The following is a 26961-nucleotide window of genomic DNA, read 5'->3' on the forward strand; positions in this document are numbered from 1 at the left end:
GAGATGTGAAGGGGTTGTTCCGCTGGTGGGATTCATATTTTGGCATAACATGGGGGAAGCATGGCGTCACAAAACTAGAGTCACTCGGAATGTTCTCTAGGTTATGAACTCAAAGTGGTGTGGAAGAAGGTTCCAGTGATGTAGCATGAGCTGATTTCACTGTTGCACAGTGTTGGAAATCCAGCAGGTTAAACACGCTTTCTTCATTGTGCTGGTCGATGCTGAACTAGGGGTGTGTGTTGCCCATGGTCATGGTCTCTGTGAGGCGGTTGAGTCAATGGATGTAAATAGTGTTTTTTGTGATGCGGTAGTCCCGAACACTTAACTCATGCGAAATGGTGGAATAACGAACTCAGGGTCACCAATATGGGGTATAAGTAGGTACTATAATACTGAATAATACACCCATTGCTAAAAACACTGATTTATTGTACTTGATGGCACAATGCATACAGCACAAAGGCAAAGAAAAGAGTGCCAAGATGTGGGTCTCTGCTTGATGCTCCAAAGAACATGGCAAAGAGAAATCAAACCTTCGTAGCTGGTGAGAGTCGATGTTTAACTATTTCTGTGAACTTCACCACAGAGTCAATGCAACACAATCTGTTGGAGACCTCAGGTGACTTGCTTATGGCAGCCATCTTATTCATCGTCAGTTCATTTGCCTGCTGCATGATCTTCAGTGCCTGTTGCATGTTTTTGGTGGTCATGTCCTAGTGGCCACTGACATTCTGAAACAGAAATCTGATTTAAGCACATCATGTATGTGGAAAAACACACAAAAGCACTTTCTGGCTGAGGTATGGCACAAAAGTACAGGCCAATTCACAAAGAAAGTGCATCACCAACTGAAGTGGCCAACACCTGGTTTGATGTGGAGAAATTAACACTCGGATGCAGAATGAATAATAATTCTATTGCAAGAAATAAAAATTCATTCTTGTCTACCTTGAGGCATAAATTCACAAGATCACAAAAAAATAGTTAAATACTCAAAGTCTCTGTCTTATTATATGCTGCTCATAATTCAAGTCAAAGTTTATCTGTCACCTGGGATGGGTAAGTACAAACTGATATGATAGAGTCAAGGTTTTATGGACCATGTTGTGAGACAATTGTCTCTAATAAAATCAAAATATGAGCTGAGATACTAAAGTCAGAGAGGTTTTGGGAGGTCAGGTCTCTACAATGCCAGGATGGGGACTTGCTGGTGACTCCACATAGCTCCAAATGGCAGTAATCCCATGTTTGCTGGCTGGCCACAACTGCTGTATATGAGGCAGAACAGTGGTTTAAGTACTGGCAATCAGGTGAATTTCTTGCTAACTATATCTGACAGAGATATGGCAGAACCAAATAGGTCTGCACTGGCTATGCCACCTAAGTGCAATGTTGCTAACAGGGCTTGTTATTGTTATTGCCATAGTGACACACTCTGTTTTCCTTGAACTGTCATGGTCTATGTACTCTCAGGCATATGCAACTCATGGTGCTGTAATGTCATGCTAGAACGCTAAGTGCCCCAATATAGCAGTATAAAGCAAAAAGACAATGCTACAAAAAAATTAGAAGTTGTCCACAATCTGTTTCTTCATCTTCAATTTGTAGATGGCATTTTGAAGAAGATATATTAAACACTAAATATACTACCTGGGACATGCTGATTCATAGACCCAATGATACTACCTTCTTAATGTCAGAGATTTATTTTAGTTTTCACTGCCACTTCCATCTCATCTCTACCATAACATCACTGGAAAAGGCTAAGGCATTAGATATAAGATTCTTCATTTTAAAACTTCATCCATTATTATGATGTATAGTAGTAATGACAGAACAGCCTAGTTGGAACCTGTTCTTCATTTCAAACCAATTTGATTTTCTGTTGTGAACCTGTACATTATGTAATGATTGTATGCTTTGTATGATGTTTTTACACGCTTTTTTACATATCAGACATTCTCATATATGCTTGGGTCGTCCATATGATTTCTTAACCCTTTGCTCTACATGATGCAGACACAGTGTGTCTTTGTGTGCTCTCCTTTAAAGTGCCACCAACCAGGCAGTGAGTGCACCACAGAGAATTGCTTGATGAGTCCACAGACCAACAATGGCATGCACATTAAAACAAAAAGTATGCTTTCATTCAAATATGTTTACATAACCATCACAATACAAAACGTTTCATTGTGTGACATTTTTTGAAACTCTGCTTCTGTCATCATTGCACTCACATTGTTTACAAATGAATCACTGTCATCATCAAATTCATTGTCACTATTGTTTTCACTTACATAATCTTCTAAAAGCTCTAAAAATTCTTCCTCAGAAAGGACTTTGTGTGAAGAACAAGCCACTTTATGTCTACTAACTTGAATGCAATATGTACAAACTTTCAATTCAACTGCTACATTTCAACATCAAGTTAACACAGACTTCCCTAGATGACAGTACTATGCAGCATTGATGCCTAGTTACAGTCAGGTTTGAGAATGGATCATATGAGACCTAAAAAAAATTGTGTCAAATTGAGGCTCGACATCAGAGTGGAAAACAAAGTTTGCAATGTTGAGCACCACTCTTCATTGGAGTGGAAAGGCTTAATGTCCACAAGTATTTTATTTTGTGCCTAGTACTTCTTGTAAAGAACTATTGTGATATAAGCAAGTTCAGTAATTAACATACAAGATCAGAATTCATACTGTTATGTTCTCAAGTTTGGGTTCAACAGATTTTCTTGTTCTACCCTTGAGGATTACAGGATGTGACAGAAAAGTTAAATTTTATTAGTTGGGGCACTTCTTCCTGTCACCTTCATAACTACTGGGATGATGATTCCTTGTTTCCAGTTGCTGGATACTACTACATTTTCTTTCCATATTCTTTTGAGCACACTGTACAGTCATTGCTGATCAATCCATCCTACTGTTCTGATCGTGTGTGTGTGTGTGTGTGTGTGTGTGTGTGTGTGTGTGTGTGTGTGTGTGTGTGTGTATGCCTGATACCTTGTTGTATTTCAGTTCATAATATATGGCTGTCTTCACTTCCTGGTGGGTCATATTATCTGAATTTGTGCAACCAGACTTGTGTAACCCATCAGCTAAAAAATTGTTGTTCCCTTTGCAATTCAGTAGTCTCAATGTATCTTTCAAACTCATTTGATGTTAAGGTCTCATGTCTTAACTTCCATCACCAGGAAGCTCTGCTAATTGGATAGATTTGTTATCAAGCCATCTCATCTCAGTTATGCTATATGGTTAGTTTTATTAGTGTCTTGTGTTATTTTTGTATCAATCTCTTCTTTGCATTTCTGCTTAACAACTGCAATCATTAGTTTTAACCATTTTCTTTTATTTTGTCTGTAATCAGACTGTCATACTCACCAATAACTAAGGATGCCCAACATAAGGTAGCAGGAAGCAAACCCCCAGCTACAAGCTCTGTGGCTGAAGAAAAATGGCCCGCTTGCATGCTTGCCATGGTCACATCACAATACAAATGACAAGTTGGGTAATTTCTAAAATATAACCACAAAGGGTTTATTCATGAAAAGGGATGTACATTTGAGGCACCAAGGGAAAAAACCACTGCACGTTAGTTGGTCAGGTGCCAGCGAGCAAAAGAGACCAGCATCTTCACTCAGGCCTGTGCACCACCACGCCTGAGGCACCATGTGACCCTCTCATGCTACCCCATTGGCCAAGGTGGGTGAACAAAGTTTACTGAAGGTGTGCCTTGTTCAGCACTCCTTACTGTGAGAACTTTAACAGGAAGACGTGCCTTGTTCATCTCTCCTTACTGTGAGAACTTTAACAGGTCAGCGTCATGTGCTAAAGCTATGGGAGACCGTAGCCTATTTTCCCAGCATTCAAGCTTGTAGCATAGAATTACAAAATCTCAATTAAAATGTTTAAAATCCATTGGTGTTACCCTCTCCAAGTATGGGGTCCCTGCACACTTGCTTGCATAGAATGTGTGGCACAGATGTAAATGCTCTGAACTGGATCTAACCTAACACAGTGGATGAAGTCTAATTAATCTTACCAAAGCTTGGTTTGCACTGCAGTTTAGAGAGTTTATAAGTTCTGTCTCCCAACAGATAAACACATTTACTAATCTTCCAATAACCTTCAACACTTTGTGTTAACTGTTTGATGACTGGAACTGCCTGAGCACTGGCTTTCGGCTGCTTAAATATTGTGATGCATTACAAAATCTCTGAGAGGATCTGGGCATAGTGGTACTGAAGGATGATAAAGGTAACTCAACTGTTTTGTTACATTATAGTCTGTATTTAGAGAAGGTGTATGGTCTGCTTAGTGATGCTATGTACAGGAAGATTGATCATGACCATACAGCAGATGTGCAATGGAAGATGTGTACACTCCTGTATTCTTCCTTGATACCTCCAGAGACCATCAAGCATTAAGACCACATGGCAGCATACCACCAAGACTGTATGGTTTTCTTAAGGTGCACAAAGATGGTCTTCCATTATGGCCTATAGTGAGTAATATTGATGCCCCTATATATAATTTAGCCAAATATCTTGCTTTCTTGCTGAGACCGTTGACTGGCAAATTTTCACATCATATACGGAACTCAACTGATTTTATCAACAGACTGGAGAATCTCCACCTATGTAATTCAGATCTTTTAGTGAGTTTTGATGTAGTATCTCTGTTTACAAAGCTACATCTTGCTGATTCCTTGGCACTAATTGGTAAACAGTGTCAAGTGGGCATCACTGCTTTGTCTCAGCACACACTTTCCTCAACCAATTTTATGTTCAACAAAGAATATTTTGAACAGATTGATGACATCACATTGGGCAGCTCCTTGTCTCTCCTGATGTCTAGCTTTTTTATGGAGGATTCTGAGAAACAAGCACATGAATCAGAGGTTCTTAAACCAACTGTTTTTCAAGGTATGTGGATGATATTTACACATTGTGGCCCCATGGTGAAGTTAAGTTAAGGGAGTTTTTACATCATCTTAACTCCATTCATGATAACATTTGATTTACTACGAAATTAGAGAAACATGGTTGTCTCCCATTCCTGGATGTTTTGGTTATGTGGAAGAGTGGTGACTCTGTGGGATGTTCTGTTAATGATAAGCTCATTTACACTGATTTGTACTTATACTCTCAAGTTTACATCACCCATCCCAAACCTTGGATGTGCTCAAAATCCTTGTACACAGAGCCCATCAGTAGGATGCAGATAGTTTGCCTAAGGAGCTTCCGCATTTAAAGACAGTTTTCAGAGATAATGGTTACTCTACCCGACAAATTAACATGCATTCTCAGCTAAAACCCAGAACTAGAAATGGATAAGTGGATAATGTGCCAGCAAACTCCCCAGCTTTCTTCCCTTCACACTGAGTGGGGTAGCACAGTGGTTAGCACACTGGACTCGCATTCAGGAGGATGATGGTTCAAACTCGCATTCGACCATTACGATTTAATTTTTTCATGATTTCCCTAAATCATTTAAGTGAAATGCTGGGATGGTTCCTTCAAATGGGCGTGGTCGCTTTCCTTCTCCAGCCTTTTGTAATCCAAAGTTGTACTCTGTGTCAAATGAAGTCATCGTCAACAAGATGTTAAACAATAATCTCCTCCTCCTCTTCCCTTTGTTGGAAATATTTCCTTCAAAATAGGAAGAATCCTTAGTATTTTCAGGTGAAAGTGATTTTCCATCCATCATCTATGATTTCAGGGATCAGTGAAGGATAATCTGTAATTGCGGAAGGTAAGAATCAAGAAAATATCTGGACAGTGTGGTATGCCCCATACAAGACAAACAACACACATAGTGGAAGAATGCTACACAGAACACAAACATTGCACTCTCCTTTCACAACCCAGCAGACCTGCAATTGCAGAACATTGTATGTCCAATGGACTTTCAATGGAGTGTGAAAAAAACATTCATTTTGGCCACAGCAACATCTTTTTGGGACTACATTATACAATAGTCCATTGAAGTATGCATCATGGAAAATCTAGTACAGTGTGATGGCAGTTACAAGTTGGATAACGTGTGGAGTCCCATCATCTCCAAGATTTGCTCGAAACAAAGACAGACTACTCCTATGGCTGTGGTGAGTGGCAACACAAAAGACAGCTCATCTTCACAGTTCCATCCGCAAAGGTGCTGCTGTCAGGCATTGTGGTCCATCTGTTACCCTAACTCTGACACACGCACGGGAATACTATCAGTGTGCTACATAGGGCAGAGCAGAGAACGTCTTTGTCTGTCTTCGATGGCTCACCTGAAGATGATAAGCAGGTGTCCAACCAAAATATCATGAGTGAAGCTTAAAATTACCCAATGCAATCCTGAAATCTCTTCAAACATTTAATTCACTGGGAAAATTTTCAATTTCACATGATGAAGGACATTCTACTGAGTAACAACAATAATTATATAGATTTATTTATCTTTGTGCATGTAAACTGTACTTTGGTTACATAAAAGTGAGTGACTTAGGTAACTGGCCTATATTTATTACTTATTCTGTATGTATATAAAACATGTAATGGTCTAATATTGAACTATGTGTGGCTCTAATTATGTCCAAAACACACTAAAAAACAAAGAAAGAAAAGTTGTCATCTCCCAGTTCCTCTCTTTACACATTCATTTATGTTTCTTTCCCTACTAATCCTACCATTTAATACATCATTTATGTGCTGTACCAAAACAACGCAGAGCACAACCCTACACACAAGTTGATAAAAGCATTATGTTACTCTATGTAACATGACAAACTTTTAATCAAAACACATGGTATTACTGACAACTGAACTTAATTTAACTTTAATTTGAGCACAGGACTTCAATAGCATTTCCTTATAATTTCACAGTTCGCACTTCACTCAGTATCTGAAACCTCTCTTTACTGCTGCTATACAAATTTCTTGATGTATTCACAGCTTTCTATTGGCTAATGTGTCAGCCTGCTCCCCAGTTTTTTAAAGGTGGGCAAATCTTTGGCATGTCTATGGGAATTTTAATTCTGTACTCATATTAAACTCATCTGATAGACGTTGAATCCAGAGTTATTCCCATTACTTCCTTGTATGTCTTGTCGCAGTAAAGTGAGCAGAAGCTTCAGCCTCCCTCTCATTCTCTTGGCAGTTCCTTGCCGGATAGCAGTTGGTAGTGCACTCAAATCACCAGCAGGACAGATACATCCAGCTTAGCAACATGCAGTCCTGGCTTTTATTAATTCATCATGCTGCTCCATATATTTTCTACTGTAGTTTTCGTTTTTACAACTGCTGCATTTGAATTGATTTATGTCCACTTATTTTAAGTCCACGATTTATTACCATATCATAGGTTTATGTGGTTATATTTCACATCAAATGTTTGCTAATTAACACTTAAATATGTACAATGTATCTCCTCAACACGCCAATAAAGGTCTCCATCGCCGTTTCGAAACTCCAGACGATCACCTAGCTGCCTCAACCTGGGAAGCTAAAGGGTGCGACCTTCCTTGGAGGTGAGGCCGCCGAAGAGAAAAATTCTCCGCCATCAATCACTACAAAAATGATAGGAAACTACATTGATATACTCATGGATGGCCGGCCAGCCCGAGCTCTTGTGGACTCTGGAGCATCATATTCAGTCATTTTGGAGAAGTACCATACAACAAAACATCTCTGCTGAAGGTGGCTAATGGGAAATATGTAAACCCTACTGGAAGATGTACCATTCGTGTGGGTATAAGTGGTCATACACAGCCCTTAGAATTCATCATCTTAGAAGAGTGTAGTCATGACATCATTCTCGGGTGGTACTTTTTGAAAGCTTCTCAGGCAATTATAGATTGTTGTCATTTGAAGATTATGCTAGACGAGATGAGATACTGTGGATAGGAATATGCGCATCTGAGTGTGTGGAGACTATGTGTGCTGTATGAAGTCAGCACTAGAAAGGTAACTGTCACATGTCATGCCATGCATCAGCCCATGGACCTTGTAGTGGAGTGTAAGAGAAGGATACCACTGAAGAATAACTTGGTCATCCCAGCCTCTGTCATATCATTTAAGAACAGATTCAGTGAATTGTGGATAGATAACTGTCGCCGAGAACCGCAGATGCTTACAAGATGCATGCACATAGCAAATCCTGAGCCATTAATTGAAGAACAGCTGAGTGTCATAGAAACCTCCCATGCCGAGTCTGTGGGTGAAATTAGTGCTACCACATTGAGACAAGATCTTCTAGCTCGACTATCACCAGATCCCACTAAGGAACAACAGAAGAAGCTACTTGTCATTCTTCAAGAGTTCTCTGAATGCTTCAATCCACAGGTGAAGAGCAAATTAGACAAATCGACGGTGAAGCACTGGATTAGCACTGGAGACCATCAACCAATAAGCCAGAGAGCATACGGTGTGTCAGCAATGGAACATCGAATAATTCGCGACAAGGTAAAGAAAATGATGAAGAATGACATCATTTAGCCTTCCCAGAGCCCATGTTTGTCACCAGTAGTCCTCGCGAGGAAGAAGGATGGCAGCTGGCACTTTTGTGTTGATCACAGGAAGCTTAATAAGATAACTAAAAGGGATTTTTACCCTCTTCCATGAATTGACGATACACTAGATTGTCTGAAGGGGACTAAGTTTTTCTCAACCATGGACATGTACTCGGGATACTGGCAAATCAAAGTAGATGAAGCTGATCGTGAGAAAACCATATTCATCACCCCTAAGGGCCTGTATGAGTTTAAGGTAATGCCATTTGGTTTGTGTAATGCACCAGCAACTTTTGAATGGCTGATGGATAATCTTCTACGTCACCTGGAGTGGACGATGTGTATTTGTTATTTAGATGACATTATAGTGTTCTCAGAGACATTTGATGAACATTTAAAAAGACTGACGACCGTTCTTAAGTGTCTCCAACAAGACGGACTGAAACTTAATTGAAGAAAGTGTCTCTTTGGAGCAAAAGAAATCAAAATACTTGGACACCTTGTGTCAAACAAAGGTGTGTGGCCAGATCCAGAAAAGGTGAGATCTATAATGGAATTTCCAATTTCTAAAAGTATTAGAGATGTGAGAAGCTTCCTTGGATTATGTTCTTATTATTGTCGCTTTATCAAAGACTTTTATATCAAAGCCAGGCCACTCCAAGAGTTGTTAAAAGCTAATGCTAAATTTATCCGGGGTGGTGCTTAACAAAATTTTTCGATGTGCTGTGAAAAACTCTGAGGATTGACTCTGTACTTGGTCTGTATGATGAGAGAGCACCTACAGAACTACACACAGATGCCAGTGGGTATGGGATCGGTGCTGTTCTGGTGCAAATTTCGGATGGAAAAGAGAAGTTTATAGGCTATGCTTCTAGAACACTTACAAAAGCCAAGAGAAACTACTCAACTACAGAAAGAGAATGTCTTGCTGTGATCTGGACCAAGTGCAAATTTCGACAGTATTTCTATGGAAGGCCATTCACAGTTGTTACAGACCATTATTCACTTTGTTGGTTGACAGGTTTTGAGGATCCAACAGGACGACTCGCCAGGTGAGCACTACATCTTCAAGGGTATGACATTACCATAGTGTACAAAAGTGGAAGAAAACACCAAGATGCCAACTGTCTCTGAAGAAACCCTGTGATAGACCATCAAGACTTTGATGAAGATAGTGACTGTCTTGCTGCACTCTAGATGAGCAGAAGAAGGGTGCCAAGATATCTCAAATTATGCTTGCCTTAAATCGGTCAGAGGATGTGAAAGGACAATTTAAGGTAGTTAATGGATTACTTTGTAAGAAAAACTTTGATCCGTTTGGAAATAGGTGGCTACCAGTGATTCCTAAACACATTCGCTTAGATGTTCTACAGAAATTCCAGGACACACCTGAGGCTGGACATTTAGGATTTATTAAGACCTACGATAGAATCCACAAGAGATTTTTCTGGCCAGGTTTATTCAGGAGTGTCCATCATTATGTGTCACACTGTAGAGAGTGCCAGAGGAGAAAGGCAGTTCCTCAAAAACCACCTGGTCAACTCATACCAATTCCACCAGCCGAAACACCTTTCCATCGTGTTGGGATTGACCTCTGTGGACGATTTCCAATGTCTGCTAGTGTCAACAGATGGATTATTGTTTGCACTGATTATCTGACATGCTATGCCATTACGAAAGCCGTGAAAACAGCCGAAGCATTCGAGGCAGCCAAATTCATCATGGAAGACATTGTATTAAACATGGTGCCCCAAGGTCATTAATTATGTATCAAGGGACATTTTTTCAATCTAATCTTGTGACAGGGATAAACCGTCGGTGCAACATTACTCATCACATGATGACTGCCTGCCATCTGCAAACTAACGGGCTTACTGAACACCTTAGTAGGATCTTGGGCAACATGCTATCAATGTTCGTCAATGTTGAGCAGAGCAACTGGGATAAGGTGTTACCTTTCGTGATGTTTGCCTACAACATCGCCAAACAAGACCCCACACGATTTACGCCATTTTTCCTGGTGCATGGGCATGAGGCAACTATGGTGATGAACACTGTGTTTCCATTACATCCTGATGATGTGGACGATGACTACATCTGCCAGGTGTTAACCAGAGCTGAGGAAGCTCAGCAGTTAGCTTGACTGCGCACGCTGCAGGCACAAGAAAATGATCGCTGAAGGTATGATGTGATCCATTGCCCTGTTGTCTACCAGCCTGGTGACCTCGGCTGGATCTTCACTCCGGTTCAGAAGGTTGGTCTCTCTAGAAGCTCATCATATGCAAGTGCTGCATAAACCTTCATTAAGTGAAGTTAGTTTTCATCATTCATCTAATTACACCTTCTTCTACGTTGGAGAGCCTCTACAATACTGATATGAGTGAAGAAGAGGAACATGAAGATCGTCTGAGGTGTGAAACGGAGTTTGTGTTAAGGAGGGAGATTACTTATTAGGGTGGGAGGTGTACTAGGGTATTCCATGCAGCTGTATTAGCTGCAGTGCCACGGTGATACAGTGGTTAGCGGTTCTGCATAGTGAGCATGAGACCTGGGTTCAAATCCAGCCTTGATTCAAATTTTAATTCATTTCTTTGGACTGTATTCTTGTCACAGATAAGGTTTCCAATCCATTACATGTAGAACTTGTTGCCATATATATATATAAATGGTACTTCTAAAATGTATATATTAATGTTGATGTCTCTTCTAATTTTAAGTAATTGCACTGAGCATCTCAGATGTGAATGACACTGGTTGTTAGGCGCTATCTGGATTTATGAGTCAAAAAATGTACCTGTTTCATATTGTGATGCATCTTCTGTCACTGCCAAGTGTTTTCCAGGCATGCAGGTTGCTAAAACTGGTGCTGGATGCAACTAACTCTAGTGTATTTAGAAAGTTTGCTTACTGATGAGGGCTATTCAAATTTTACACCTTTGAGCCTTTTAAAGTAAAAGGCCTTAATGCATCCACAGCCCCTGGGATAAACTTTACATAGTAATTACATTTTTCTAAGAATGGTTGTAATTCTATAATATTTCTATGGCATGGAACCACAGAAACACTACCCACTGTTTAAGTGATCTAAAGTTGGAAGCACTAACCCATCCCAAAAGTAAGTGACTTCCTTTAGAAGCACTCACATTTGTTGATTTTAATTTATGTCTGTCTACTGAAGACAGCAGAGTGCTGTTTGTATATCTTGGAGTTGTTGCTTTAACAGTCTGCTTGTTGTTACTATGTTAGCAAGATATTAAATACAACAAGGAATGGATGCAACCAGTTGTTACAAACATCTTTGAAACATTTCTGGTGTGTTTGCTACTTCACGTGGTAGTTGGTTGTACAAATACAACCAAAAGAGTGTACATACAAGGTCAGTCACATGTTTGATCTCAACATGCAATAAACACTCACAGATGGCAGGTGGCAACACTAGCAATGGAGTGTATCTAAAGAGTGTCAGGGAGATGTGAAAAATGACACAGTTATTGCTGTAATGCAGAAACAGAGTGATTAATCTGAAGTCGAGAAGTGCATGATAACTGGCTTTTGGGCCAAGGGTGGAAAAATTTCCAAAATGGCTAAGTTTATTAACTGGTCATGTGCCACGCATTATGCAAATACAGTACAAGGGAAACTGTGGTGCACCATGGGCCATAGATGACAGGGACGAACAACAGTTGTCGAGATGTGTATGAGTGAATAGACATGAAAATACTGAGCAACTCATTGCAACTGACCAAGGGGCTACCAACAATATCTCCTCAGTAAATGCTCATAGCCAATATTGATGCATATGCACTTCTGCATGTGCCTGGTTCTTGCAACCATGCTAACTGCTGTTCATTGGCACTGAAGGCTGGAATTTTCACACCAGTGCCACAACTGGACATCCACTGAGTGGTGACAAGTGGTCTTTTCAGAGGAATGATGTTTTATGCTCCATTGGCACGAAATGTCTGAAAGCAAGCACCTTGCAACAATCATCAGGAAGGTTCAGATGGAAGGAGGGAGTCTGGGGAATGCTTTTGTGGCATTCTCTGGGTGATTTCATCATTCTGGTAGGTGCAATTGGTCAAAAAAAATATCCATTTATCCTTGTTGACCATGTCCACCCCCAAATGTAGTTTGTTTTTCTTTGGCACAATGGCACCCACCATCAGGGCAATACAACTTGTCAAACAGCTCTCAGTGTATGTGCATGGTTCAAAGAGGACCAGGATGAGTTTATCATATTCCCCTACCCACCAAATTTCCAAGATTTAAATTCAGTCTAGAGTCTGTAGGAGCATCTTTATTGGGCTGTTCATGCCATTGATACTCAACCAAAAAACCTAGCACAGCTGACCATGGCACTGGAATCACCACTGCTCCACATTGCAGTTGGCATCTTCCTGAGCCTTTGCTGACTCTCTCCCAACATGTGCTGCAGTGGTCCATGCTGTGAAAGGCTTTTGACTGGTGGCCACATTACTGTGATTGAACAGTGTACTACCATTATGTACAGTGATTCTTTATAGAATAGCAACTGCATTAGCAGATCCCGTTTTGATAAATATGTTCTGCTTGCTAATTTCAGGAGTACATCTTCTGTTCTGGCCTGGTCTGGTCTTTCAACAGTTTCCAACTAAACACACACTGCATCTCATCCTCAGAACTGTCAAATTGCTATTCTTTTTCTTTAAGTACCCTTATTATCCACATTATAATTTGCAAACTGCTGATTCTAATGATATATTTAGTTTTATCAGAAATCTTTTGTATTAAGAGAAATCAATAAATGACAGTATCCCCATACCTCTTATTGGAGAAAATATTGTGAGAGCTTATTCACAAAAAGACCTAACTCAGTAGAAAGCCCCAGTTTTGTGCTTTTAAGTAACCAGTTATACTTTTTAGGAAAACTCATTAGCTAAGTAATAATCCATAATTAAATTTTTGTTATACCCAAAAATACTTTCATTGTTTGAACTCTTAAACTTGTTGATTCCCAATGTTTACTTTATATTTTTGGTGCCCTAATTTTTCTAAATCAGAGAGTACCTTTGGTTATCCAAATAAGCCACTAATTAAATATTAGATTAGATTAGAGTAATAATGACAGTAAGATTTTTACATGAAACCCAGTAGTTCACTGTGTAGTTGTGCACTGCAGCAACCAAGTAGTGCATTGAACTTTAATACCTTTCTAATTATTTAGCATACAGTTAAATAATATTATTTTTGGACTCAGTAGGTTGGTCTCACTCTTACATATGATCCTTGCAGTATTATAAACTAAAATGTAGTTACTGAATCCACAAAATATTCATACACCAGTCTTTATATATTCCCTTCAAATGGTGAATCCTCAGTCTGCAATAAGCTAACAACATGTCAACATCTATACGTCAGTCGGCTACAATGTTGACATCTATTTTTGGTAAAGCACTTTAGGGTCCACAGACAGGATTCAAGCACCTCATGTAATAACGTGTATGAAAGTCTGTGCTTGGAAACCATCATAAAAACAACTATGTGTAAAAAGTTTATGGCTGGAATATACACAATTAACATATATATGTTTTCATTTCTATATGCGTTCATGCAATCACCAGTGTTGCTACCACCCATCTGAAATTCTACTGTCCTCAGTACCTATGCTATCAAAACCATCTTTATGATGTTAAACAGTCAGGACTCCCCTGTCTCACGTAAGCATGAGTGACAACAAATGTGAGAAGCAGCCATGTTAACCAAATACTGTGTTGAGTCCATTATTTAGGAACTATTCACAAAACCAGATTATAGCAAGAGGACTGACATTTGATGACTCACTGCTGAAGGCAGTAAAGAAATCACAGGTAAGATATGTTCCACAAAGGCATTTTTCATTTCAGTGAGATCCTTTCAAAAAATTTTAATCACCAGTTTTCACCTCCAAATGTGAAAATATTTTACTGATGCCCACTTATGTAGGGACAAATGATCATTGTGATCAAATAAGAGAAATCAGAGTTTGCACAGAAAGATTTAAGTGTTCATTTTTCTTGCACACCATTCAAGAGTGGAATGGTAGAAAAATAGCCTGAAGATGGTCAATGAACCCTCAGCCAAGCAAAAGTGTGAATTACAGAGTAGTGACGTAGATGTTGATGTGGACACTTGATAGTTCTGACATGCAAACTCACATTTGCAGGTTAGATAGAACATTTACTCATTAATGATTTTGTTTGCTCATGATAAAAATCAGTTTCAGGCAATTTGTGATTTGCACAATCACTGCACATGAAAATAATTTTCATGTAGATTTTGCACCTTCTTGTCTATGGTTCAGAGTGGAGCCCTGTACATTGCTACAAAGGTCTTAAACAAGCTATGATCTAACACAAAAAAATGAAATGTGGACTCACTATAAATTTAAAAACATGAACATCTTACTTACAGTTTGTTCACAAAGAGAAAAATGAGGACTCACTAGTTCTGAATCAGCAGAAGTGGGTAGAAGTTGGTCAACTTACAACCACTCATGTGTTGCATCCGGCCACTACCAACCACAGTAATCTAATACAGAACTTTGTATATGCAGCCACTGTGCACTGACAGTTGTGCTGTGTTGTGTCACATAGTAAAGTAATACGTCTCTTGATGAGAGACAATGTAGTTCTTGGCTCATCACAGGCAATGCCAGATACTCCTTCCATTCCTCAGAGAAGGACAAAGGGCAGTACATTACAGAGTGGAGCAAGAAAAATAATTAATTATGTTGCTGCATGCTGTGAGCAGAGGAGAAAAAATAAAGAGGTGCTCCACCAGTTCTCTCAGCTGACAAGATGAATAGTGATGTGCACTGGGGCAAGCTTCAGCTCTGTGAGAACAATGTGCAGATTTTGTAAAGATAATCCTGGGAAAATTAGCACAAATTCCTGGCAAAAAATCGTAAATTTTAGTTTAAATTTTTCAGTTCAACAGTGCTTTTAAACTGCCTTCCCCTTTGTCTGCATTACTTTAAAGTGGCAATGTTGTTTGTATGTGTAAAAGAACTTCTTGTCATCAAGTAGGTAGTTAAGGCTGCAATAACAAAGTAGATTTTTTAGAAACTCCCATATTGTGTAGTAGTTAAAATACTTAGATGATATGCTGAAGCTAATAAGCATGTGTCCTGTCACATGTCAGTTTTTTTACATCATAATAGAAATAGCTGTCATCGTTATTTTTATTCAGTTAATTGTGGTTGCATAGTGTGATATCTGGGACCATACACAAAATTACCATACAGGTGGCTTAAAAGGTCGATCCTTCCCCTGGGAACCTCTCCTTGTTACCTGTAACTATACATTATGCATAGAATGCAGTCCTATTTCCTGACATTTTTTTAAATTTTCTTTTCACTGGTCCCACTCTGCGGTAACTTCGAGCAATGCTCAAGAAAAAGATTGGCTGGACTTGGGGTGTCACATCTCTGTGGAATATTTTGTTGTCCATGGAATTCACATGGACAAAAGTGCAGAATAAGAGATCTTTATGGCTAGAGCATGGAGACATTATTGATTGGTGGTTGGTTTCATTGTAGAAATGAAATATATTATGGAAGTAGGCACAGAAACATTCTATCTGGATGAAACCTGGTTAGACAGTAATATGACGGTTGGTAAATATTGGCAGAATGGTGACAGTGTCAGTTTTATGGGATGGGGAAGCTCTTCTAAAGGATTTATTACTGGAAGTTTTGGATTGAGAAAGGGATTTGTCAGGAAAGCCCAATTAAAATTCTGGACTAACTCCACAAAAGGTGGTGATCAAATCAATTCTGGAAATTTTGAAAGGTAATTTACCAACATGGTTCTCCCAAATCTTCCACCAAAGTCAGTCACTGTGAAGGCCAATGCTCCATGCTATAACAAGCAGGAGGATAAAACACCCACACAGTAACACAGCAAAGTGAGGCTATTGGAATGGCATGTTGCATGTAACGAGAACATAAGGAAGCAGGCTCTGTTCATTTTAATTCAAGAACAGAGCCCTGCTAAATAAATGTATGTGACTAACTAAATGGAAAAAAGAGAGAGGCCACATGGTTGTCTGCTTGTCACCCTATAATTGTGCTTTGAGTGCAGTAGAACAGGTATGGGCAAAAGTAAAATGGTTGTTTAGGGAGGGTAACATTTCAGTGGACATGTCAAAAGACAGTCTGTTTACAATCCATTCTGTCAGTAACTGCTGATGATTGGGAATCAGAAGGCTATTACAGAAGGGTCCAACAACTGTAAGAAGATTGCTAGAGGTGTGACAGTGTTGTTGAACTCACAACTGATGAAATCATTATTAATACTACTGAATCAGACAATAACAATGATAATGAATCATGCACAGACAAGGAATATAATGAGACTCATTCTGAGTGATTTACTGTACATACAATTCAGCATTACATAGGTAAGAAATGTTCAAAATTTTACTCTTTCTCTATTTATTGCCACAATACAAGCTTTACTACTGGTTCTTTTTAATTTTGATTTGTCTATGAAAACTGATATGGAATTAGTAGCAACAAGAACCATCATTCAAGATGAAATTGAAATTAACAATTCTGATTTCATGAATCCTGTAAGCTTTTATTATGCCCCTTTCTCAATTTTTACTTTTGTGTAAGCGCAATATGTAGCAGTTCACAGCTGTTATGGTGGCAGCTAACAGATAACACTGTCATCACCACTTGAAGCATACATTTTATTTGAATGCAAGTGTGTTGCACTGCATGATCTAAGCACAAATTACTGCCCCCACACTACCCTTCATGCCTCGGCAGCTAATATGCTGGGAGTTGGTGGGCCAAGCTTGCTTCCTCTGCTTCCCCCCTCCTGGCCCCATGAAATTCATTTTTCTTCTTGTAAATAGACTATAACTAACAACTCTCACAAATTATCGGATCATCTAGAGTCAAAGACTGAACATTTCTGTTACTTAATTAGCAGTATTCACTGTAAAGCTGCATGACATGTAGTAGTGTACTGTAAAGTGGTCTCTGTTATAACACACCGAGCGAGGTGGCGCAGTGGTTAGCACACTGGACTCGCATTCGGGAGGACGACAGTTCAATCCCGTCTCCAGCCATCCTGATTTAGGTTTTCCGTGATTTCCCTAAATCGTTTCAGGCAAATGCCGGGATGGTTCCTTTGAAAGGGCACGGCCAATTTCCTTCCCAATCCTTCCCTAACCCGAGCTTGCGCTCCGTCTCTAATGACCTCGTTGTCGACAGGACGTTAAACACTAACCACCACCACCACCAAATCTGTTATAACAGATGAATGTAGCTATTTCTTTGAGAAATACCAGTGTAATCAAGTGCTGGCCGGTGTGGCCATGCGGTTCTAGGTGCTTCAGTCTGGAACCGCGTGACTGCTACGGTCGCAGGTTCGAATCCTGCCTCTGGCATGGATGTGTGTGATGTCCTTAGGTTAGTTAAGTTTAAGTAATTCTAAGTTCTAGGGGACTGATGACCACAGATGTTAAGTCCCATAGTGCTCAGAGCCATTTGAACCATTTTGTAATCAATTAAATATTAAGATATCAATAGAATATAAATAGTAACTGTTAAACATAATGAAGGACGCAGCAGCTTATTTCGGATTAGTGAATTTCCTTCTTACTTATTAGGTTAAAATCAGCTGGTGTAAGTGTAAATAGTATTAGCCAATATAGTGATAGATTATTGTTAATAAAGTACCCTGATTAAATTCTAGGAAATGCTAAACTTCTGTTCATGTAAGCTTTGATTCATTCTACATCCCTTAATGTTCTCCACCTTGATGGGATCCACATAATGTGATGGATGAATGGATGGATGGATGGATGGATGGATGGATCGATCGATCGATCGATGGATGGGAATTGGATGTACATCTGTCTCCTTCCCTTTCTCTGTTGATCTCCTCCTCCCCCCTTTCTTTGTCCACCTCCTCCTCCTCCCCCCACTTTCTTTGACCATCAGATCAGCTCCTCCTCTCTCTCTTTCTCTGTCATTCTCCTCTTCCTCCCTCTTTCTGTCATTCTCCTCCTTCCTTCTTTCTATGTTCATTTGCTCTTCCCCCCACCCCCTCTGTCTATCTCCTCTTCCCCTTCTCTCTGAGAGTGAGTATTGTTTATTGGTGTTTTGCAAAGGAAATCTGGAATGGAAAGTGAAGTCACTTAAAATGAATGGGTAAAGCAGTTGGGATCATTGGTATATGGGCCATGAGAGAGACCTTTCTTTCTGCTGAATCTGTGAGGATAGCACCTTCAATGACAGTATTTTGCATAGTTTTAATCTGTGAATGGGTAGAATAACAAAGTTTTGAACGATTCAGATCCGTATTAGTATTCTAATTATAATCCGATAAGCCATATGTAGAAGTTTCCCATTTTCTGCTAATACCAGCTGCAAGGAATAAAATGATGGAGCACATTGTTGTGGATGCAAAATTTGTTTAAAATTATATATAAGGAGAAAGAACACACAGGGTGAGGAATTTAAAACTGTTTGTCAGAATATTTGCCAAAATACATAAAAGTGTATTAAATTATAATTTTCAATGCAATAGGACCCACAGCTGTGATGAGTTTCTTTAATGCTTTCTTGAAGCCCTCAGCTGCCATTTTCTTTATTTCCTGTATGACTGAACAAAAAAAAAGTAGTATGAACACCTCGAACTAATTTATGAGTATAACATGATGTCATAGGAGCAAAGATTTATATGACATAATCTGTTACCAAAAAATCATCCATAAAATACTTGAAAATGACCTAAGGCCAAAATTGAACAATTGTACAGGAAGTAAAGAAAATGAAAGTTGAAGGCTTCAAGAAATCATTAAAAAGAAAAAGTGTAGTAAATGTTGCTCACCTTGAAGAGGGACATCCATTAACATAACACTTGACTGCCCCTGCACCACCCCTGGGAGTGGGAGGTGGGGTTAACTTTGAAATCTTAAATAGGAACCCCCATTTTTTATTACGGATTTGAATTGTCCATGAAAAAATAGACTGTGTGTTCAAAAGTATCTCGACACCCTCAAAAAGAGACATTTTTCACATTAGGCTCATTGTGCTGCCACCTACTGCCAGGTACTCCAAATCAGTGACCTCAGTATTCATTAGACATCATGAAAGAGCAGAATGGGGTGCTCCATGGAACTCATGGACTTCGAATGTGGTCAGGCGATTGGATGTCACTAGTGTCATACGTCTGTACGTGAGTTTTCCACACTCCTAAACATCCCTAGGTCCACTGTTTCCAATGTGATAGTGAAGTGGAAATGTGAAAGGACACGTACAGCACAAAAAGGTACAGGCTGACCTCATTTGTTGACTGACAGAGACCGCCAACAGTTTAAGAGGGTCATAATGTGTAATAGGCAGACATCTATCCAGACCATCACACAGGAATTCCAAACTACATCAGGATACACTGCAAGTGCTATGTCAGTTAGGCAGGAGGTGAGAAAACTTGGATTTCATGGTCGAGAGGCTGCTCATAAGCCACGCGTCACACTGGTAAATGCCAAATGACACCTCGCTCGGTGTAAGGAGTGTAAACATTGGAAGAATGAACAGTGGGAAAATGTTGTGTGGACTGACAAATTATGGTACATAATGTGGCGACCCATTGGCAGGGTGTGGGTATGGCGAATGTCCTGTGAATGTCATCTGCCAGCGTGTGTAGTGCCAACAGTAAACTTCGGAGACGGTGATTGTATGGTGTGGTCATGATTTTCATGGAAGGGGCCTGCACCCCTTGTTTTGAATGGCACTGTCACAGCACAGGCCTACATTGATGTTTTAAGCACCTCCTTGCTTCCCGCTGTTGAAGAGCAATTTGGGGATGGCAATTGCATCTTTCAGCAAGATCGAGCACCTGTCCATAATGCACGGCCTGTGGCGAAGTGGTTACACAACAATAACATCCCTGTAATGGACTGGCCTGCACAGTGTCCTGACCTGAATTCTACAGAACACCTTTAGAATGTTTTGGAATGCTGACTTCGTGCCAGGCCTCACTGAGTGACACTGATATATCTCCTCAGTACAGCACCCCATGAAGAATGGGCTGCCATTCCCCAAGAAACCTTCCAGCACCTGACTGAACGTATGCCTGCGAGAGTGGAAACTGTCATCAAGGCTAAGGGTGGGCCAACACCATATTGAATTCCAGCGTTACTGATGGAGGGTGCCATGAACTTGTAAGTCATTTACAGCCAAGTATCTGGATACTTTTAATCACATTGTGTATATAACTTCTGTATGAAACATTTATTTCATTTCATTATAGATGGTGCCATAATCGATACACATGAATATGGGGTGACAATTGTTGCAAAATGATAATATTTCACAAAAATACACATCCAATTAAGAAAATCAAAGTACATTATTTGATACTTGGGAAAATGCTATCATGTGACACAATCTACCCTCCTGCAATGTATTCTTAAGTTATATTTAGTGTTACCCAAGAATGACAATGTAGACATAGTTGTAATGTGTTTCCTTTGGGGTGCTTGACTTTGGTGAGTCCCCTTGCCTCTCACTATCTCGGGTGCTTGATTACTGTGAGTCCCCTTGACTCTCACAAGTATTTCAGTGCAGCAAATGTTCAAAATGTTGACAGTTGTTTCCAATGCACATTGCAACTCTGTGCCTGAATGACAATCTGACATGTATCAGTGTGTCTGCACTAATGTTTGCAAATTCATTGCAAATATGCTGCCACATATCTTTGGCGGTTGTTGGTACATCCATGTAAACTCTCTCTTTTAGCCATCCCTAAAGGAAAAAATGGGCAGAAGTTTAATCAGGTGAACACGTGGGCCATGTCTCAGGACTCCATGGGCATTGATATTCAACTTGCCTTACCCAATGGGAATTCTCCACTGACCAATAATGCATATTATGTTGATTCACCTGACCACAATTCATAAAATTTGATTTATTGCAGAAAAGTATCTGCGAAATGAAATTGTCATTGACTGCTGGTTGTCCCTGTATCCAGGGGCAAAAATTCAGGCAATTGTGAAAATCATCACCATGCAGTTACTGATGTAGTGATAAATGAAATGGATGCCATTTGTGTGCATGCCGTAAGTGTAGAAAACTTCTTTGCAAAATTCCTGAACCCATGTAATTTGCCATGAAATAATGTGAGGATTTGCAGCAATTACAGCTAAAACATTTAATGCATTATTTTCATTTGTCACGGGCCACTGTTGGACACTTTCTCTAGGTTTAGCACTTCCCATTTCAGTAACCGTGTGGACAATACTGCCAAACATCATTGCAGACAGAACATTCCTAACAGGGAACAGAGCTGAATACCTTTGACGAGCTTTGTCAACATTTATTTGAGCCTCAAAGTATGCAGCAATGATATTGACCTTCTCTACAATTTTTAACATTATGGAACAATTGCGACAAGATGTGTCGGTCCGAATCATTGAAGTAACATGCACAGTCTGACCACGGACTCAGGCATGATCATGGTCCGTGCTTCATTCAGTTGTGGGAGGTGTATATGATATCATTATCAAAAATATCAAAAAAGTACTTCAATTGTCTTAATCAGATGTGTATTTGTTTGAGATAGTACCGTTTTACAACAGTTGTCACCTCATTTCCATTACAACGCCATCTATCATGAAAAGAAAGAAATGTTTCATATAAAATTTACATATTTTTTCATGGAAAATTCAAATCTGCCATAAAAAAAATAGGGGTTCCTATTTAAGATTTCAAAGTCACTCTCCCTCCAGCCTCCAGGTATGGTGCAGGGTGTCGAGTGCTATGTTAATGGATGTCCCTCTTCAAGGCAAACAACATTTATTACCACTTTTTTTTCACCTAATGTGTATTTCACCAAATATTCTGACAAACAGTTCTAAATGCCTCACCCTGTATGTAGGAGAAACAATGTGTCTAATGGTTCGAATGCCTTGATATCATAATAAAAATTGACTGTGAGAATAAAGCTATGACACACATTCTCACAGCGCAGCATTCTTTTTCCTTGCAGTCAGATTTAAGAGAAAACCTGTACAATGTTGTTTAAGAAATATATAACACATGTCCATCCAAATGTTTATTAAAGTATTGTGCAAAAAGTTTAAGTAAATCATTCAAGAACTTTTCAAGTTCTTTGCCAACAATGTTTGCCTACTTTATGATAAATATACAGGGTTATTACAAATGATTGAAGCGATTTCACAGCTCTACAATAACTTTATTATTTGAGATATTTTCACAATGCTTTGCACACACATACAAAAACTCAAAAAGTTTTTTTAGGCATTCACAAATGTTCGATATGTGCCCCTTTAGTGATTCGGCAGACATCAAGCCGATAATCAAGTTCCTCTCACACTCGGCGCAGCATGTCCCCATCAATGAGTTCGAAAGCATTGTTGATGCGAGCTCACAGTTCTGGCACGTTTCTTGGTAGAGGAGGTTTAAACACTGAATCTTTCACATCACTATGTGTGAAACTTGCACGCACGCGTTCAACCGTTTCTTCGCTCACTGCAGGCCGACCCGTTGATTTCCCATTACAGAGGCATCCAGAAGCTTTAAACTGCACATACCATTGCTGAATGGAGTTAGCAGTTGGTGGATCTTTGTTGAACTTGGTCCTGAAGTGTCATTGCACTGTTACAACTGACTGATGTGAGTGCATTTCAAGCACGACATACGCTTTCTCGGCTCCTGTCGCCATTTTGTCTCACTGTGCTCTCGAGCGCTCTGGCGGCAGAAACCTGAAGTGTGGCTTCAGCCGAACAAAACTTTATGAGTTTTTCTACGTATCTGTAGTGTGTCATGACCATATGTCAATGAATGGAGCTACAGTGAATTTATGAAATCACTTCAATCATTTGTAATAGCCCTGTATATTTATACACTATATATATTTTTAAAAAATATACAGTCTGTGGCTGCCCATATTTTGTTAGAGTAGCGTGTGAAAGTTTGAAGTAAATATGTGAAGAACGTTTTGAGATTTTTGCTAACAATGTTTCCTCCTCAAATACTACATATATATATTTATATACAATACATGTCTAAAAAAGTTCATCCAAATGTTTAGAAAAATATAGTATAAAAATTCGGAATTGATTGTTTGTCCAAATGTTTATTAGACTACTGTGTAAAAATCTGAAGTAAATTGGTCAAGAATTTTTTGAGATTTTCACTAATGATGTTTCCCCTTTATACAATGTAGAGATATTAATACATTATATGTATAAAAAGTTCATCCTATGTCTTTCCAAATCATTATTAGAATAATGTGCAAAAATTTGAATTAAATTGATCCAGAACTTCTTGAGGTTTTTTGTTAGAGAGAGAGAGAGAGAGAGAGAGAGAGAGAGAGAGAGAGAAAGAGAGAGATTGTAGGGGGGGGGGGGGGGGGTTACAGGATGTGGAAAAACAATTTGTCCAAAAGTGTAGGGCAGAAAGACAGCATCATACAAAGTAATTTGAGTATAGGAACTGGGGGTGACAGCTGCATATTTTCAATACTACAGGAACATAACTGAAATCTGACACATGGTCATCTATACTCGAAATGAAATGTTTCACATGAAATTTATATGTAAACAAAATGCTTGGATCAACCAACACCATCGCTATGAGAACAAGAAAAATTTAAAGCATCACATATACATATATTGCACTTAACTGATGTACCATACAGAACTTCTTTAGTAATGTAAACAATATGTCCACATTTCATCATTCAGTATGTCTTGAAAATGTCAAAGTAAATGAAAAATGAGTAGGCTCTTGAACACAGACATACCACTACTTAATTAACATAAGTATATTGTAGTAAATGCTAAAACTAACCACCAATTTCATGCAGCCATAGTGATGTAAATATTCAACTGCAACACCTAGCTCCTATACTCTAATTCCTTCATTTGATGCTACCTTTCTGTCCTATACTTTTCGTCAAATTGTTTTTCTACACACTGTATTTAAAAAATGCATAATCCCCACATTTATCAGAGTAACAAGTAAATATAAGAAGTAAATTTGTCAAGAACTTCCCAAGATTTTTGGTAATTACATTAAACTATGACTTGTCTTATAAAGTAGTATAGACATACTGTGAGACATGGGCAAACAGTAAGAAGATGGAAAGATAGTACACATTCCTTCTGAAGCATCACAGGCTCATTGTAAATTGATGCAATTAAAAACTCGAGAAGATTTTACAGTAGGACAAGTAAGATGTTACATAAGGTAAATCCAAAGATTATTGGGTTTTGGGAGTTAAAGGAAGTGAACAAGAGAGTTCTGCAGAATAGGAGCTAAGAATGAAGGATAAAGAGCAGGCCATTTAAGTGGATAAACTAGAGAAAGAAACAAAAATCTGTACCTCTCTTCAGTAATAGCTAAAACAACTGATTGTAAGTTGCCAAGTGAATGTCAACTTCATCACAACAGGAAGTTACAGGAAATTTCAGGTATTTAATGTGGAAGATTCCACTTCTTATTAATCAAAGCAAGTTATTATTAATGAAGGTAATATGCAGTACAACAAAATTTATTGTAATCCAATAAACAAGATGTTCTTGTTCCCAAAGATTTCTAAAATTATTACCTTACCTTAGGTTGCAGTACATTCTGGAATGTGGATCCACAGTTGGGTCGTCATTGTAGCGCCAAGTGCCACTAAGCATTGCAGACTGCTCAAAAACCACTACCTTGAAGTGAGGAGTTGGACTCAGAAGTCTTGCTGCACACAAACCAGCAGCCCCAGCCCCCACGATGCACACAGACTGCATCTGAATAATAAAACTAATAATCAGCTTTGTACACAACAGTTTAACAAAATGTATTGCCTCTTAAAGATTCTCAACACTTGAACAATATGCTATGAATTGTTTATACAATATCAGAAATATTTATCAACAGAGTATATGTGAAACATTTACTTACTGTTATGAAAATAATCACACACCAAAATGCACCATTAAGTCACTGAAAAGAATATATGTAAATCTAAGATGAAATAATTATATTATGAAATCTGCAGTCAGCAGAGCACATGGAAAAGATGCGAGAGACATGTTGCATTCCATTACTCAAGTGGCCATCAACAAGACACTAAATTCTAAATCATTCTTTTCAATCACACATAACATAATTGCATCAGATGCATATTAATTAAGTTTGATGTTGAAGTTTCAGGTTGAAATTATGTTTACACTAGGGAGGTACAAAGATTAACTTGTATCTGAGAATCCCATGTTCTGTGACAATACACAAAAGTACAGTGAAAAATTGAAAAATTAGCAACATCCAAAAATGCGGATTGAGAAGGATATTGCACTGTTTAGGCAGCAATTGAACAGGAATAGCCAGTTTTGTGTCTAACACAATTAAGAAAACAAAAAATTGAGAAAAAGAGCCACTGGAACAAATAAAATGGGAACTGTTTATAGAACACTAAGTAAAGACCATAATTAGTTGCACAACAGTTAACAGAACATCTTGACAGATCGCAATTTCTGCTGGACCAGGACTTGAATCAGAACCTTTGCCTTTTGCAGACAATGTTCTTGGCAGCTGAACCATTCTAATATGCCTTAAAGTCCACTTCAGTTGCTCAGTGTTGGTCCAGCAAGCAACTCAAGGAAGACTCTGTGATATTTGGAAGAGAAAGTGACAAGAATCAACCCAGAATACAGAAACTTTCAGTTAGGTCATATAGCAAACTCTAATTACTTAATCGACAATAACAGTCTGTGAAAGATGCAGGACAAAATTGGAATCCTGGTCCAGTACACACTAGCAATCTGCAAGCGTCGAATGCGGGCGGCGCCGGCGGGAGAACAGGTGGCAGCGGCGGCGGCTGCGGCTGCGGCGGCACGTCGCCATGGGGCAAAATGGAAGGCATCGTCGGTAACACCTGGGGATGAGGCGAGCCAGTAGATGGGTCCCCAGGGCGCTGACCGGACGGCACCGTCGCTGAAAGCAGACGGGGAGTGGCAGAACCCGTGCGACGACAGAGGCGCAGCTGATTGAGATGCCGACGCACCTCACCAGAGGCCCCCAAAACCAAATACATCGCGCGGCCGAGGCAGCGAAGAATGCGCCCTGCGAGCCAACGCCGTGAACCTCGATAATTGCGATAAAATACAACGTCGCCTGGAGCAAAAGCACGAGTCTGCCGCTGCACAGGAACCTGAAGCGGCGCATGCAGCAAAGACATCAAGGTTCGATGCGGACGACCGTGGAGCAACTCAGCCGGCGAGCGACCATCTCAGGGCTGAGAGCGATACGAAGACAAAAAGAGCAACAACGCGTCCTCCCAAGAATGCGACACTTTCAACTTCAACATCTGTGACTTGAAAGTCCGGACCAATCGTTCAGCGGCACCGTTTGACTGAGGCGAAAACGGCGCGGATGTCAGATGTTGAATACCATTGGCCTGGCAGAATGAC

At 39.4% G+C, this 26961-nt stretch overlaps 1 protein-coding gene across 1 annotated transcript; it reads right to left on the reverse strand.

Moving 5' to 3' along the window:
* Positions 1-494: 494 nt before the first annotated feature.
* Positions 495-26634, reverse strand: LOC126469538 (formin-like protein 3). Its single transcript, XM_050096657.1, has 3 exons — positions 26307-26634; positions 25121-25299; positions 495-731 (listed from the first exon to the last, which is right to left on the reverse strand). The coding sequence occupies exons 1-3, from the start codon at positions 26583-26585 to the stop codon at positions 707-709; spliced, it is 483 nt and encodes a 160-aa protein (XP_049952614.1). The 5' UTR covers positions 26586-26634; the 3' UTR covers positions 495-706.
* Between the last annotated feature and the right edge of the window lie 327 nt (positions 26635-26961).

The sequence above is a fragment of the Schistocerca serialis genome, chromosome 3, assembly GCF_023864345.2.
Source record: "Schistocerca serialis cubense isolate TAMUIC-IGC-003099 chromosome 3, iqSchSeri2.2, whole genome shotgun sequence".
Classification (NCBI taxonomy): domain Eukaryota; kingdom Metazoa; phylum Arthropoda; class Insecta; order Orthoptera; family Acrididae; genus Schistocerca; species Schistocerca serialis.

Bases quoted from the DNA above. Each gene is read 5' to 3' on its own strand.
- LOC126469538 (XM_050096657.1), bottom strand. From the start codon at position 26,585: ATGTATTTGGTTTTGGGGGCCTCTGGTGAGGTGCGTCGGCATCTCAAT. The intron at 25,300-26,306 runs GTGTGTACTGGA...TTTATTATTCAG, and splicing joins TCGACGCTTGCAGATTGCTA to ATGCAGTCTGTGTGCATCGT. The intron at 732-25,120 runs GTAAGGTAATAA...TTTCTGTTTCAG, and splicing joins AGAATGTACTGCAACCTAAG to AATGTCAGTGGCCACTAGGA.